Below are 15,659 nucleotides of genomic sequence, written 5' to 3'. Positions count from 1 at the left end.
GGACAACTCCCTCCTCCTCCCACCACCCAGTGTCTTGTGTAAGGCAACCAATGACGTCAGCCCAATAGGGTGAGGTAATGTGTGATTGGGTGACACTCCTGGCCAACTTCTCTCGTATAACTGTATAGATGGGTGTATGACTATGGGTGGGTGTATGACAATGGGTGGGTGTATGACTATGGGTGGGTGCATGACTATGGGTGGGTGTATGACAATGGGTGGGTGTATGACTATGGGTGGGTGTATGACTATGGGTGGGTGTATGACTATGGGTGGGTGTATGACAATGGGTGGGTATTATGACTATGGGTGGGTGTATGACCATGGGTAGGTGTATGACAATGGGTAAGAATGTATGACTATGGGTGGGTGTATGGCTATGGGTGTGTGTGTATGACAATGGGTGGGTGTATGACAATGGGTGGGTGCACTTGTTATGGGTGGGTGTATGACCTTCTGGGTGGGTGTATGACTATGGGTGGAGTGTATGACAATGGGTGGGTGTGCATGACTATGGTGGGTGTGTATGACTATTTATGGTGGGTGTATGACTATGGTGGGTGCATGACTATGGGTAGATTGTATGACTATGGGTGGAATTGTATGACTATAGGTGGGTGTATGACTATGGGTGTGTGTATGACAATGGGTGGGTGTATGATGACAATGGTGGAATTACGCCTTGACTATAGGTAGGTGTATGACTATGCGTTGGGTGTATGACTATGTGTGGGTGTATGACAATGGGTGGGTGCATGACTATGGGTGGGTGTATAAACTATGGGTGGGTGTATGACTATGGGTGGGTGTATGACTATGGGTGTGTGTATGACAATGGTGGGTGTGTATGACAATGGGTAGATGATGTATGACTATGGGTGGAATTGTATGACAATGGGTGGGTGTATGACTCTGGTGGGTGTTATGACTATGAGTGGGTGTATGATATTGTGGGTGGGTGTATGACTCTGGGTGGGTGTATGACAATGGGTGGGTGTATGACTCTGGGTGGGTGTGTATGACTCTGGGTGGGTGTATATGACTATGGGTGGGTGTACGACTATGGGTGGGTGTACGACCTTGGGTGGGTCAACCCTTGACTATGGTTGGGTGTATGACTATGGGTGGGTGTATGACTACGGGTGGGTGTATGACTAGGGAGTGTGTGTATATGACTATGGGTGGGTGTATATTTATGGGTGGGTGTATGACTATGGTGGGTGTATGACAATGGGTGGGTGCATGACTATGGGTGGGTGTATGACTATGGGTGGGTGTATGACTATGGGTGGGTGTATGACAATGGGTGAATGTATGACTATAGGTGGGTGTATGACAATGGGTGGGTGTATGACTCTGGGTAGGTGTATGACTATGGGTGGGTGTACGACTATGGGTGGGTGTACGACTATGGGTGGGTGTATGACTATGGTTGGGTGTATGACTATGGGTGGGTGTATGACTATAGGTGTGTGTATGACTATGGGTGGGTGTATGACTATGGGTGGGTGTATGACTATGGGTGGGTGTATGACTATGGGTGGGTGTACGACTATGGGTGGGTGTGTACGACTATGGGTGGGTGTATGACTATGGTTGGGTGTATGACTATGGGTGGGTGTATATGACTATGGGTGGGTGTATGCAGCTATAGGTGTATTAACCTGACTATGGGTGGGTGTGTATTTATGGGTGGGTGTACTTATGACTATGGGTGGGTGTATGACTGTGTGTGTGTGTGTGTAACTATGGGTGTATGACAATGGGTGCGTTGTATGACTATGGTGGGTGTATGACAATGGGTGGAATTGTACTTATGACTATGGGTGGGTGTATGATTATGGGTGTGTGTATGACTATGGGTGGGTTATTATGACTATGGGTGTGTGTATGACTATGGGTGGGTGTATGACTATGGGTGGGTTATTATGACTATGGGTTTGTGTATGACTATGGGTGGGTGTTTGACTATGGGTGGTGTACTTATTTATGGGTGGGTGTATGACTATGAGTGTGTCTCTATGATTATGGGTGGAGTGGCAGAATGACTGTGTGTGTGTGTGTATGATATGGGTGGGTGTATGACAATGGGTGATGTATATGACTATGGGTGGGTGTATGACTATGGGTAGGTGTATATGTCTATGGGTGGGTGTATGACTATGGGTGGGTGTATGACTATGGGTGGGTGTATGACCTTAGGGTGGGTGTACTTATGACTATGGGTGGGTGTATGACTATAGGTGTGTGTATGACTATGGGTGGGTGTATGACTATGGGTGGGTGTATGACAATGGGTGGGTGCATGACTATGGGTGGGTGTATGACAATGGGTGGGTGCATGACTATGGGTGGGTGTATGACTATGGGTGAGTGTATGACTATGGGTGGGTGTATGACTATGGGTGGGTGTATGACAATGGGTGAGTGTATGACTATGGGTGGGTGTATGATTATGGGTGTGTGTATGACTATGGGTGGGTGTATGACTATGGGTGGGTGTATGACTATGGGTGGGTGTATGACTATGGGTGGGTGTATGACTATGGGTGGGTGTATGACTATGGGTGGGTGTATGACTATGGGTGGGTGTATGACTATGGATGGGTGTATGACTATGGGTGTGTGTGTATGACAGTATGGGTGTGTATATGACATTATGGGTGTGAGTGTATGACTATATGGTTGTGTGTGTATGACAATATGAGTGTGTGTATGACTGTATGAGTATGTGTATAACAGTATGGGTGTGTGTATGGGAGTATGCGTGTGTATGTATGACTAACCTGTAGTCTTGAGAACATTGTCGTTCAATTACTACTGCTATCGGGTTGAGTCTCTGAGTCTCTGTTCGGGAATAATAATAATGATGATAATAATAATAATAATAATAATAATAATAATAATAATAATAATAATAATAATAATAGAATTACTACTTCTTCTACTACAGTAATAATACCCTTTCTTGGTCTTGTACTGTACATATACAATTCTCAAGATTCCCAAACCCATAAAACATATTACCTGGCAGAGCAATTAACACACCTGAAGATATCTTTGTCAGGTTAGGTTAGGTTAGGTTTCCATTTAACTTTGAATTAAATATTAATGTAAAATATCAACAAATTGTACATCACAGCGTAAATAGATACATCTCATTCTGAAGAGTTTCTCATACATTCACCTGAAAATTAGCCCCTAGATTAGTTCACCTGATGATTAAACACTCTGATGTTACCTTGGGTGGAGGGTTATGATAGGTTAGGTTAGGTTAACATTTGGGTGGTTAATTTTACGGTGAAATAGCTGGGAGGGTTAAACTTAAGGTGAATTAATCCGTCAGCAAAGGTCAACCACCGTCAGCAGGGGAGTCAACCACCATCAGCAGGGGAGTCAACCACCGCCAGCAGGGGAGTCAACCACCGCCAGCAGGAGTCAACCACCGTCAGCAGGGGAGTCAACCACCGCCAGCAGGAGTCAACCACAGTCAGCAGGAGTCAACCACAGTCAACAGGAGTTAGCCACAGTCAACAGGGGAAGTCAACCACTATCAGCAGGAGTCAGCCACAGTTAACAGGGGAGTCAACCACCGTCAGCAGGGGAGTCAACCACCGCCAGCAGGGGAGTCAACCACCGCCAGCAGGGGAGTCAACCACAGTCAACAGGAGTCAACCACAGTCAACAGGAGTTAGCCACAGTCAATAGGGGAAGTCAACCACTATCAGCAGGAGTCAGCCACAGTCAACAGGGGAGTCAACCACCGTCAGCAGGGGAGTCAACCACCGCCAGCAGGGGAGTCAACCACAGTCAGCAGGAGTCAACCACAGTCAACAGGAGTTAGCCACAGTCAATAGGGGAAGTCAACCACTATCAGCAGGAGTCAGCCACAGTCAACAGGGGAGTCAACCACCGTCAGCAGGGGAGTCAACCACCGCCAGCAGGGGAGTCAACCACCGCCAGCAGGGGAGTCAACCACAGTCAACAGGAGTCAACCACAGTCAACAGGAGTTAGCCACAGTCAATAGGGGAAGTCAACCACTATCAGCAGGAGTCAGCCACAGTCAACAGGGGAGTCAACCACCGTCAGCAGGGGAGTCAACCACCGCCAGCAGGGGAGTCAACCACAGTCAGCAGGAGTCAACCACAGTCAACAGAGTCAACCGCACTATCAGCAGAGTCAGCCACCCAGTCAACCGAAGTCAACCACCGTCAGCAGAGTCAACCACCTGCCGTCAGCAGAGAGTCAACCACCCGCCAGCAGGGGAGTCAACCACAGTCAACAGGAGTCAACCACCAGTCAGCAGGAGTTATTACAGTCAATAGGGGAGTCAACCACTATCAGCAGGAGTCAGCCACAGTCAACAGGGGAGTCAACCACCGCCAGCAGGAGTCAACCACAGTCAACAGGAGTTAGCCACAGTCAACAGGGGAAGTCAACCACTATCAGCAGGAGTCAGCCACAGTCAACAGGGGAGTCAACCACCGTCAGCAGGGGAGTCAACCACCGCCAGCAGGGGAGTCAACCACCGCCAGCAAGGAGAGTCAACCACAGTCAACGGGTCAACCACAGTCAACAGGAGTAAGCCTACAGTCAGCCAGGGAATCCAACCACTATCAGCGAGTCAGCCACAGTCAGCAGGGGGAGTCAACCACTGCGTCAGCAGAGTCAACCACCGCCAGCAGGGGAGTCAACCACAGTCAGCAGGAGTCAACCACAGTCAACAGGAGTTAGCCACAGTCAATAGGGGAAGTCAACCACTATGAGCAGGAGTCAGCCACAGTCAACAGGGGAGTCAACCACCGTCAGCAGGGGAGTCAACCACCATCAGCAGGGGAGTCAACCACCGCCAGCAGGGGAGTCAACCACCATCAGCAGGGGAGTCAACCACCGTCAGCAGGAGTCAACCACCGCCAGCAGGGGAGTCAACCACCGCCAGCAGGGGAGTCAACCACCATCAGCAGGGGAGTCAACCACCGTCAGCAGGAGTCAACCACCGCCAGCAGGGGAGTCAACCACCGCCAGCAGGGGAGTCAACCACCATCAGCAGGGGAGTCAACCACCGTCAGCAGGGGAGTCAACCACCGTGAGGGGCACTGGCCACAGAGCACCGTGCCTCGGTTCGCCAGTAATTTCCCATGATTTTACAACTCTTCCATGGAAGCGTTGATCCAATGTCGTTATTCCACAGCAAATTTAGTGTTGCGAGCCAAACGGTGCTCGGCTTTCTCTTGGTAACGCAGCTGAAGAGTAACCACGAGCATCTACTTTATTTCAAACCTCTAAAAGTATTAGTAAATAAAAAAGAAAGAATAAAAAAATATCTAAAAAGTTAAGTAACTGTTCATCACCTGAGAAAATGGCGTCTAAGAATGGCGCCTCCATGATGGTCTGGTAGGTAAGCGTGCCGTGTTCTTCCACTATGTCCCTCAGTTCCTGACGAAGTCGGTGCTGGAGGTGTGGGTTGCGGGCCAGGTAGTAGGAGACGAAGGCCATGGTGCCGGCTGTAGTTTCATGACCCACGATAAGGAATAGGACGGACTGAGCGACGATCGTCGAGTCTTTTATAGCTGGAAAGGAGAGACCAAGAGGTAGTGCTCAGCAGGAAGTGGTCGAGTTGTACTGTACAGTAATGTGAAAGAGCATCGAACCTAACCTAACCTAACCGAAAACGTTGAAAATTTTACTCTTGGTGAGATATGATACAATTATATAATGACAAGAAACCTTTAGCACAGTCAAATATAAGTTAATCTTAGTTTCACGTAGTCTGGCCTAAACACACATGAGCTTATCTTATTATACCCCAGTCTAATATAACATAACCTAATCTAACCCCAGTATAACCTAACCTAACCTAACCTAACCTAACCTAACTTAACCTAACCTCATCCCAGACAAACTTAAACTAACTTAAACGTATTCCAGTCTAATCTAACTTATCTTACTCTGAGAACATAATAAGAATGAAAGAAACCTGAGCAGCGTTAGGTTAAGAAAGGCTTTACTTGTACCTTGATCCCCCATACAAACTATTGCAAGTTAATAAAGGATCATTGTCAAACTGAACGACCACACCTACAGTACGAGATCTTAACCCAAGAGAGTAAAACAGTACAGAGGAAAAGTCGTATTTTAAGTGACACCCAATAGGTTTCAAGTCTTGCAATCACATAAAACAAAGAAATAAATAAAATAATGAGAAAATGACGTCCCATGCTACTTAAGTTGCTACTTAATCAAAAAGCTTATTACGATGCTTGTTTTGTTTTTTTTGTCAGCTGCATTTTGTGCTGTACACTTGGCATTAATCTGTCAATGCATACTAATGGGAGCTCAGACTGGCAGCTAATAAATTCAAAGAACTAAACCTATCGTGAGCAGAATCTACACAATAAAATTCGTTAAGTAGCGGTGTCACAGTATTTCCTTGGCACCTCCTAAAAACTTTAAATGAAAGAAATTACAAATACTGTGAAAAAAAGTTATTCTTTACATTGATACACTGTAAACTGTTAGGCCCCGCTGAATCTATTTGGAGATCAACAGCCAACACCAACTTTTAAGCGTGATTAAATTACAGGGGAACAAAATATTGTAATTTAGACAACAGTTAAATCTCGTGTGATAAGTGACTTTAAAACCCCGTCAAGTGCAGACAAAATATATTCTTTCCTTTTTAATTTTTCTTACATTAATTCCTAACCTTAAAGACATTTCTCATTAAATGCATCGAATCTAATATTATTATCAATAGTGTTGCATTATTGAGTAATTCACGTATGTTCTTTAGTTTATAAGGAATTCATGCATATAAACAATAGGGTATTGTTATTGTACATCTCAGCTGATAAACGCTATGACCATATTTGGTGGCCTCTGTCTTGTGTTGACCAAAGATGTTCTATCAACTGTAATGTTTACATAAACATCGAATGAAAACAGATTATGAGTTATATCATTACCAGGAGGCAGGGGGTGACTTGAGGCTCCAGGTGGCGTCTTCTAACTAAGGCTCTGGATTTTCGAAGATTCGTTTATATAGTTTTAATTTTAATTGGTGATAATGCATATTATAACTGATTAACTTACAAAGACGGAGGCCAAGATGAGTACTAAACAGTGCCGATACTGTCTTAATTAACTGATCGCCTTCTGTTTGTCCCTCTGAGAGAAGAAAATCATCCTCCCAACCGATGCCAAATCTGAATTTAAACAAATACTAAACAAAGACCTGAACAACACTCACGGTACTTAGGTGTCTTAGTGTTCGAGTTGCTCTGCTCCTCCCGCTGTTCTAACAACAGGTCCAGGAAGTCTCCCCGCTTCACTCCCATCTCTCTATTCTTAATTGTCTCCTCCACCACGCGCTGGAAGAACAGGAACGGTGGAGTGGTAAAAGAAATCCCGATTGCATTCAACACTGAATTAGGTAGCGTTAACAGAGCTATTCCCCGTAATATTCCCCGCGCGCTGATGGCGTTCAGCTCACTTGCTTTCTTGCAAAATTCTTCCTCCTCATTGTTGATGGAGTTGCACTCGATACCGAAAGCACAGGTACCTATAACATCCATGACATAACGGGCGTAAATTGTCTTTGTCTTAACGAAAGATTTCTCTTGGCAGTGTCGCTGAAGACGTTCTATTAAAGCATCTGCTTTCTCCTCCACTAGGTGGTACATTTGACGCATCCTGCCGGAGGTGAAAGTTGGGGACATAATAGACCTGACGCCTTTCCAGTGGCTGCCGTTGATGAGAAAAAGCATTTCTCTAAAGCATTCGTCTTTCTTGGAATTACCAAATGTCCTGCGTTCGCTGAAGTGGTCAAAGTCCTGAATCATAATGCGCTTGACTAGCCCAGGGTCACGCACGATCAGGGACGGCTTGAAGATCTCGTAGGCGCCTACGAAGTTGTTCCCTTCATTCTCGTGATACGTCTGGGTGAAGAGAAACATTAACATGTATTTAAATAACATGTAGATGTTATAGGATCAAACACGGGGGCACATTATGAAAATAGTTGTGGCGTCATGAACAAATAGTATTTTTCTTTTAAGTAAGACATTAGGATCTCGGTTCATACTTGTAAATTGTTTTGGGGGTTGAAATTCTTGGATGATGGCAGGTAAGTGTTGTCTTAAATCATGTAAATATTTGCTACTGTAGCTACTAAGGGTATTACAGCTGACTGATTTAACCAATAGCATTGTTATAGAATATCAACATTTGAACTAAGAAACTTAAGGACAAAATAAACAAGTTGTTTTACTTGAACATTTCTTACACGACAGTGTGATTAGAGTTAACAGATTGTTGATATTGTACAGAGAACTGTGAGAGGCTGTGTAGTGTCATGGGTGAGGCCAGGGCTGGTCTTTGGGGGTGAAGCGGTGAGAGGGACCCAGGCTCACCAGCAGGGGTTAAAAACAACCTCGGGTAATAAAGCTCATCTGAATCACAAATTCACCATATTGTAATACCGGTAAAGGCTAGTGCTACTTCAGAACAGGGATGTGCCCTTCTGAGGGCTGAACTTCTGACCGAGTTAGAGAGGGTCAAGGAAGAAAACTTGAAATTAAAGGAAGTGTTAGTGAAGATGAAGAAAGAAACAAGAGAAGGAAAGCCAGTGTCTGACGAAAACTCAGGAGAATGGAAGGTTGTGAGGAGAGGAACGACCAAACTGGTGGTAAGAAAACACACCAAGGATAAGACAACAGCAGCTAAGTGTAAAAACTCTTTTAGTCCTTTGATAGACGAAGTGGACGTTAGCATAGTCAGGGACAGGGTGAACAAGGAAGGTAAGAAAACCTTAATTGTTGGCGATTACCAGGTACGGTATTTGGATAGAGCTTTTTGTGGTAAAAAGAAAAATAGGATGAGGGTTTGCTTGCCAGGAGCTGGGGTGGGGGATATGGTTGACAGGATGGACAATATCTTGTCTGGTAATGGGAACAAACCTATTATCTGCCTCAGTGCAGGAGGCAATGATATTAGCCGGTGTTTTTGTGAGGAGCTCCTTGATACGTTCAAGACAGCTATAGAACATATTAGGTAGACGGGAGGGATCCCTATCATATGGGGTGTCCTGTCTAGAAAGAAAGGTGGCAATGAATGGTTGTCAAGGGCAGTTGGTGTCAACGGCAGTTTTGACAGATATTGCAAGTCAATATCAGTCCCATTCGTGGGCAACTGGGACAACTTTTACGGAAGAAGGGACCTTTATGCTAAGGATGGGGTACATCTGTCTAGGGCTGGGGTGGCATCTCTGGCTGGCTATCTCAAGAGGGCAATTCAAAAAATGTCGAAATCTTTAAATTGCTAGGGGAACATATGGGTACGGAGGTGGAGGAGACTGCAGTGGCAGAGGATAAACAAAGTGAAAGGTTACAGAGAAATAGTGCTAGGAATGATGACGAAACTAATTTAGGCAGGGAGTTAAAACCCAAACGCGTCAAAGAGAGGACTCAGAACACGACTAACTTAAATGTCTATTACTCAAACAGTAGGAGTATGAGAAACAAAATGGATGAAATCAGGGCGTTGGAATGTACCTAAAAAAATCGATATAATAGCATTCACCGAAACATGGATAAACTTAGACTCACGTAAGTTACCTGTCGAGTACCAAATTGCAGGTTGCAAATTATGCCATACCGATAGGCAGATTAGGAAAGGTGACGGAGTAGCAATCTATGTCAGGGATAATGTGAAATGTGAAATAAATTAGGAAATAAAAACTGAACTGAATAAAGAATCAATTTTGATAGAATTAACCGATGGTAGGGGAAATCTAATCACCTCCTAATCTTGATAGAGTTAATGAGCGACTTATTTGGGATGAAATAACACAGGGCATCCAGACACAGCAACGTCTGTATAGTAGGCGACTTTAACTTTAGTCAAATAAATTGGATCGACCTTACTGATAACCCAGAATCAGAGGATTTTCTTGAAACAATCCAGGACTGTTTCCTAAGCCAACATATAACCGAACCCACCCGGGGTAATAATATACTCGATTTAGTTCTGTCAAACTGAGAAAACCTCATTAGTACTGCCGAGGTAGGGAACGAACTTGCGAACAGCGGCCACAAAGAAATTAGATTCATATTAGAATTTAAGGCAGTGGCAAGGAAAATTCCATTAAAGTTCCAGATTTCAGAAGGGCAAACTTTGATAGTTTGAAAAGGCAGCTGAGAAAAGAGGTATCACGTTTGGGTGTGAATTATATGACCTCACACAATGTACCCACAGAGGGCGACCTCACTCTACTTGGAGACCTGACAACGATAACCTCACAAAATATAACGGCTGAGGATGACCTGATCACAAGATCTGAGGTTGACGAGTTCCACAACAATTTAAATATTGAGTTACTTAATGCACAAAGGCAGAAAATACCATACAGAAAACTTGGATCATATAACAATGACTCTAATGGATAAATAATTATTTAAAGAATATTATTGGACAAAGGAAGGCTATAGGTAGGAGAATAAATCGTGATGAAATTTACCACCAAGATTATTATAAGGTATTGGCCAGTAGGGTTAAGACCGAGATAAGAAAAGCAAAGAGGAATAATGAACTGAAGGTAGCAAGGGAGGCAAAGTCAAACCCCAAGGGATTCTTTCAAATGTATCAAACTAAAACACGATAAAAGATTGGACGAATACAGTCAGATACCAGCGAGCTAACTGATAACGACGGAGAAATTAGCAATAATATGAATAAATATTTTTCAATAGTTTTCACCACCGAAAATTTAAATATGATACCCGAGGCACGGACTATATACAGAGATAGTGAAGAAAATAGATTAAGCGAGATAGTAGTGAATAGTAACGATGTTAGTAAGCAAATAGACAAACTAAAGCCTAATAAGTCACCAGGTCTCTATGATATATTTGCCAGAGTATTAAAGGAATGTAAAGAAGAGCTTAGTATGCCCTTAGCAAAGTTGTTTAACATGTCCTTAAAACCGTATGTAATTACCAGAATCCTGGAGGATAGCGAATGTAATACCGATTTTCAAGAAGGGAGATAGATTACTATCCTCTAACTATCGTCCAATCAGTTTAACATCAATTGTAGGCAAATTATAACTGGAAGCAATAATTTCAAACTCTATTCGAAATCACCTGGAGAAGCACAAGTTGATCACTGATTCCCAACATGGCTTCACAAGCGGGCGATCATGTCTAACTAATCTGTTAACATTCTTTTCAGCTGTTTTAGAATCAATGGACGATGGGCACGACTATGATGTGGTATACCTCGACTATAGCAAAGCCTGTGACAGAGTTCCCCACGAAAGACTAATAAGAAAAGTGGAGGCTCATGGCATTGGAGGAGATATTATAAAATGGATTAGGGCGTCGTTACAGGACAGGAAACAGCGAGTGAGCATAAACTGCAGTAAATCCGACTGGAGTAACATCACTAGTGGAGTACCCCAAGGCTCAGTACTTGGACCATTATTTTTTATTATATATATAAACGACGTAGATATCGGCATAGACAGCAACATGCGTAAATTTGCAGATGCCACTAAAATAGGGCGTGTAATTAAATCTGACTAGGGCTCCGCAAACTATAGGAAGATCTAAAAAACAAAAAATCGAGTCGTCTAAAAAATGGCAGATGAAATTCAATGTGGACAAATGTAAAGTACTTAGTCCAGGAGATGTAAACAGAGAAACCAGATGAACAACGTTGTTGTAGAGAAATCCGACTGTGAGAAAGATTTAGGAGTAATGATAAGTAGAAATCTTAAGCCAAGTAAACAATTTGTATTTGCTCGAAACAAGGCTAATAAAGTATTTGGTTTCATACAAAGGAGTGTTAATTACAAGACTAGTGAAGTCATCCTAAAACTATATCTTGCGCTTGTGAGACCTCACCTGGATTATGCAGTTCAATTCTGGTCATCGTAAGACAGAATGGATATAGAATCCCTAGAAAGAATTCAGAGGAGAACGACAAGACTAATCCCGGGCATTAATAACCTTGAGTACAGAGACAGGTTAAAGCATCTCAATTTGCACTCCCTCGAGAGACGTAGAGTGAGGGGCGATATTATAGAGGTGTATAAATGGAAGTCAGGGCTAAACAAAGGGGACATTACAAAAATACTCAAACTATCCAACCAGGAGCGAACTCGTAACAATGGTCTTAAGTTAGATAAATTTAGATTTAGGCGCGAGATAGGTAAACATTGGTTTGGAAATAGAATAGTGGCTGAGTGGAACAAGTTACCAAACATCATCATTAACTCTAATACGCTGGATAGCTTCAAACATAGGTTGGATGGATATATGAGCAATAAGGGTTAGGTGTAAACGGGACTGCCCAGTATGGGCCAATAGGCCCACTGCAGTTTCCTCCATTCTTATGTTCTTATGTTCTTCTTATGATCAGTGTGTGTGTGTGTGTGTGTGTGTGTGTGTGTGTGTGGGTGTGTGTGTGTGTGTGTGTGTGTGCGTGCGTGCGCGTGGTAATATAAAAACTAAGTGGAGTCGGGTACCTGGGTCACCTTTTTTAAGAAAATTTATCTTGGTCCATTAAATCCCAAATATATTATGGTCAACTCTTCCCCGACTTAGACGAGGGGTTAGCAGTTAAGGTGAATTAATTACTCCTGCCTGAACTCAAACTTAACCAGGTGACAATTTCCTCCAACAAATTTGAAATGAGTCGTGTAATTCTTCGAGGTCTGAGACCGACACCAAGACTGAAACAACAGAGCCTCGAGACCCACACCACTGGATCTGAGAAACCACTGTACCAATGTTTCAATACCATGTACTGTATCGTAAACTCCTAGCACCTAGAGGAACATTCTAGGACATATAGCTGTACACACACACACACACACACACAGAGTTGCAGGCTTTAAAGCTAGAGCGATAAAAAGCTGGATGGGCTATACATATGCATTATAGAGGTTTAAAAGCATCTCAAAGTATTTTCGTGAACGGTGGTATCGTTCTAAAAGGTATAAGCAAAACAAAAACGAACCTGATGATTCCACCGAGTGTATACAGTGAGTAACTGTGAAACGTTGTCAATGAATCACTGTATATGCAAACTCAAGTGGATATATTGACCCTATAATCAGTGGATCCTATAATCAATTAGGTGGGAATACAGGCGCACATTCATCACCAGACACTTGTATATAAAGAACGTTAGGTTGGGTTAGGTTAGGTTAGACAGCCTTACCTCATTTAGGAAGTGCCAAAAGGGTTTAGTACGCTTGAAGATCATGTGGAGATAAATGTAAAAGTTGCGAAAAACGGAATTTGAGGGAACACCACGTGATGACCAGTACGAACACTTCCTCCAGCAATACACAATGAACAGTAACACCACTGCCAGACCCACAGTCCACGTTGATGCCTCCATATTTGTTTTATTCCCTGGGTTTTTCTCTCTCTTGTTTTTTTATTGTTTCATATTCCACTTCTTGTTGTGTCATATACGTTCTCCGTGTCTCCTCTTGCTCAATCTGAAGAAGTAAAAAAGTAATATAGATTAGAGTGTCGTAGTTTAATTTTTTCTCGGGACAAGATAACAGTACCAGTCACATCTGAGCCTCAGTAAATTTGGGGTACTATTGCAGGGGCGAGTCACCTGAAGATTAACCACCCCACCTTATATTCCCTGAAGATTAACCACCCCACCTTATATTCCCTGAAGATTAACCACCCCACCTTATATTCCCTGAAGATTAACCACCCACCTTATATTCCCTGAAGATTAACCACCCCACCTTATATTCCCTGAAGATTAACCACCCCACCTTATATTCCCTGAAGATTAACCACCCCACCTTATATTCCCTGAAGATTAACCACCCCACCTTTTATTCCCTGAAGATTAACCACCCCACCTTATATTCCCTGAAGATTAACCACCCCACCTTTTATTCCCTGAAGATTAACCACCCCACCTTATATTCCCTGAAGATTAACCACCCCACCTTATATTCCCTGAAGATTAACCACCCCACCTTTTATTCCCTGAAGATTAACAACCCTTAATCTAACCTACATTACCTAAACTTAAGCCCCCAAATAATAATGGGCTGGTTAATCTTCAGGTGAGGTAAACTGGGACTGTATAATCTTTAGGTAATTCATTTTAAACGGGAATAGTTTTTTTTTTCATAATTTATGCTGACCAGTTGGACACTTCCTCACAACTCCAGTTACAGGATTTCTTTTTGTAATAACTATCATATATTATTTACAACTGATTTGGAGAGGTGAGGATGAACCACACTGGCTCAATGCAACATACTGGCTCATTGCACCACACTGGGTCAATGCATCACACTGGCTCATTGCATCACACTGGGACAATGCACCACACTGGCTCATTGCATCACACTGGGACAATGCATCACACTGGCTCATTGCATCACACTGGGTCAATGCACCACACTGGCTCATTGCATCACACTGGGTCAATGCATCACACTGGCTCATTGCATCACACTGGGTGATTGCATCACTCTGGCTCATTGCACCACACTGGGACAATGCATCACACTGGCTCATTGCATCACACTGGGTCATTGCATCACTCTGGCTCATTGCACCACACTGGGACAATGCATCACACTGTCACACGCACCACACTGGCTCATTGCATCACACTGGGTCAATGCATCACACTGGCTCATTGCACCACCACCGTCAATGCACCACACCGTACCGCTGCACCACACTGGGTCAATGGCTCACACTCGCTCATTGCATCTGACTGGCTCACGCATCACACTGGCTCGCCGGTAACCGCCACACTGGCTCATTGCACACACTGTCAATGCACCACACTGGCTCATTGCACCACACCGGGTCAATGCACCACTGGCTCATTGCATCACACTGGGTCAATGCATCACACTGGCTCATTGCACCACACTGGCTCATTGCATCACACTGGGTCAATGCATCACACTGGCTCATTGCACCACACTGGGTCAATGCATCACACTGGCTCATTGCATCACACTGGGTCAATGCATCACACTGGCTCATTGCACCACACTGGCTCATTGCATCACACTGGGTCAATGCATCACACTGGCTCATTGCACCACACTGGGTCAATGCATCACACTGGCTCATTGCATCACACTGGGTCAATGCATCACACTGGCTCATTGCACCACACTGGCTCATTGCATCACACTGGGTCAATGCATCACACTGGCTCATTGCACCACACTGGGTCAATGCATCACACTGGCTCATTGCATCACACTGGGTCAATGCATCACACTGGCTCATTGCACCACACTGGCTCATTGCATCACACTGGGTCAATGCAACATACTGGCTCATTGCACCACACTGGGTCAATGCATCACACTGGCTCATTGCACCACACTTGGTCAATGCATCACACTGCCTCAACACAGGATGCGATTTTTCCCCACCATGTATTACCCACACTACTTTTACTATTGTATTCAAATTACCAGCAAGTAAATGTCCAGGTAACCCTTTCTAAATAAAAACCCCTTTATATTACTTTATTTACTTAATTCATGTTGAAAATAATGAATTACAACTTGAAAATAGCCCAAACAAGTAATGTGGTTAACAAGTGTATGGTAATGTTAAAGGTATTACAAACCAACGTACTA

At 43.7% G+C, this 15,659-nt stretch overlaps 1 protein-coding gene across 1 annotated transcript; it reads right to left on the bottom strand.

Annotated features, from left to right (window-relative positions):
- Window positions 1-2,662: 2,662 nt before the first annotated feature.
- LOC121865918 (cytochrome P450 6k1-like) lies at window positions 2,663-13,534 on the bottom strand. Its single transcript, XM_042365472.1, has 4 exons — window positions 13,226-13,534; window positions 7,251-7,938; window positions 5,353-5,571; window positions 2,663-2,847 (listed from the first exon to the last, which is right to left on the bottom strand). Exons 1-4 carry the CDS (start codon window positions 13,406-13,408, stop codon window positions 2,678-2,680), a joined length of 1,260 nt encoding a protein of 419 aa, XP_042221406.1. The 5' UTR covers window positions 13,409-13,534; the 3' UTR covers window positions 2,663-2,677.
- Between the last annotated feature and the right edge of the window lie 2,125 nt (window positions 13,535-15,659).

Source organism: Homarus americanus, unplaced genomic scaffold (assembly GCF_018991925.1).
Source record: "Homarus americanus isolate GMGI-L3 unplaced genomic scaffold, GMGI_Hamer_2.0 scaffold55279, whole genome shotgun sequence".
Classification (NCBI taxonomy): Eukaryota; Metazoa; Arthropoda; class Malacostraca; order Decapoda; family Nephropidae; genus Homarus; species Homarus americanus.
Note: the sequence above shows the minus strand (reverse complement) of the source record. Positions and strands in the feature narration are given on the sequence as shown.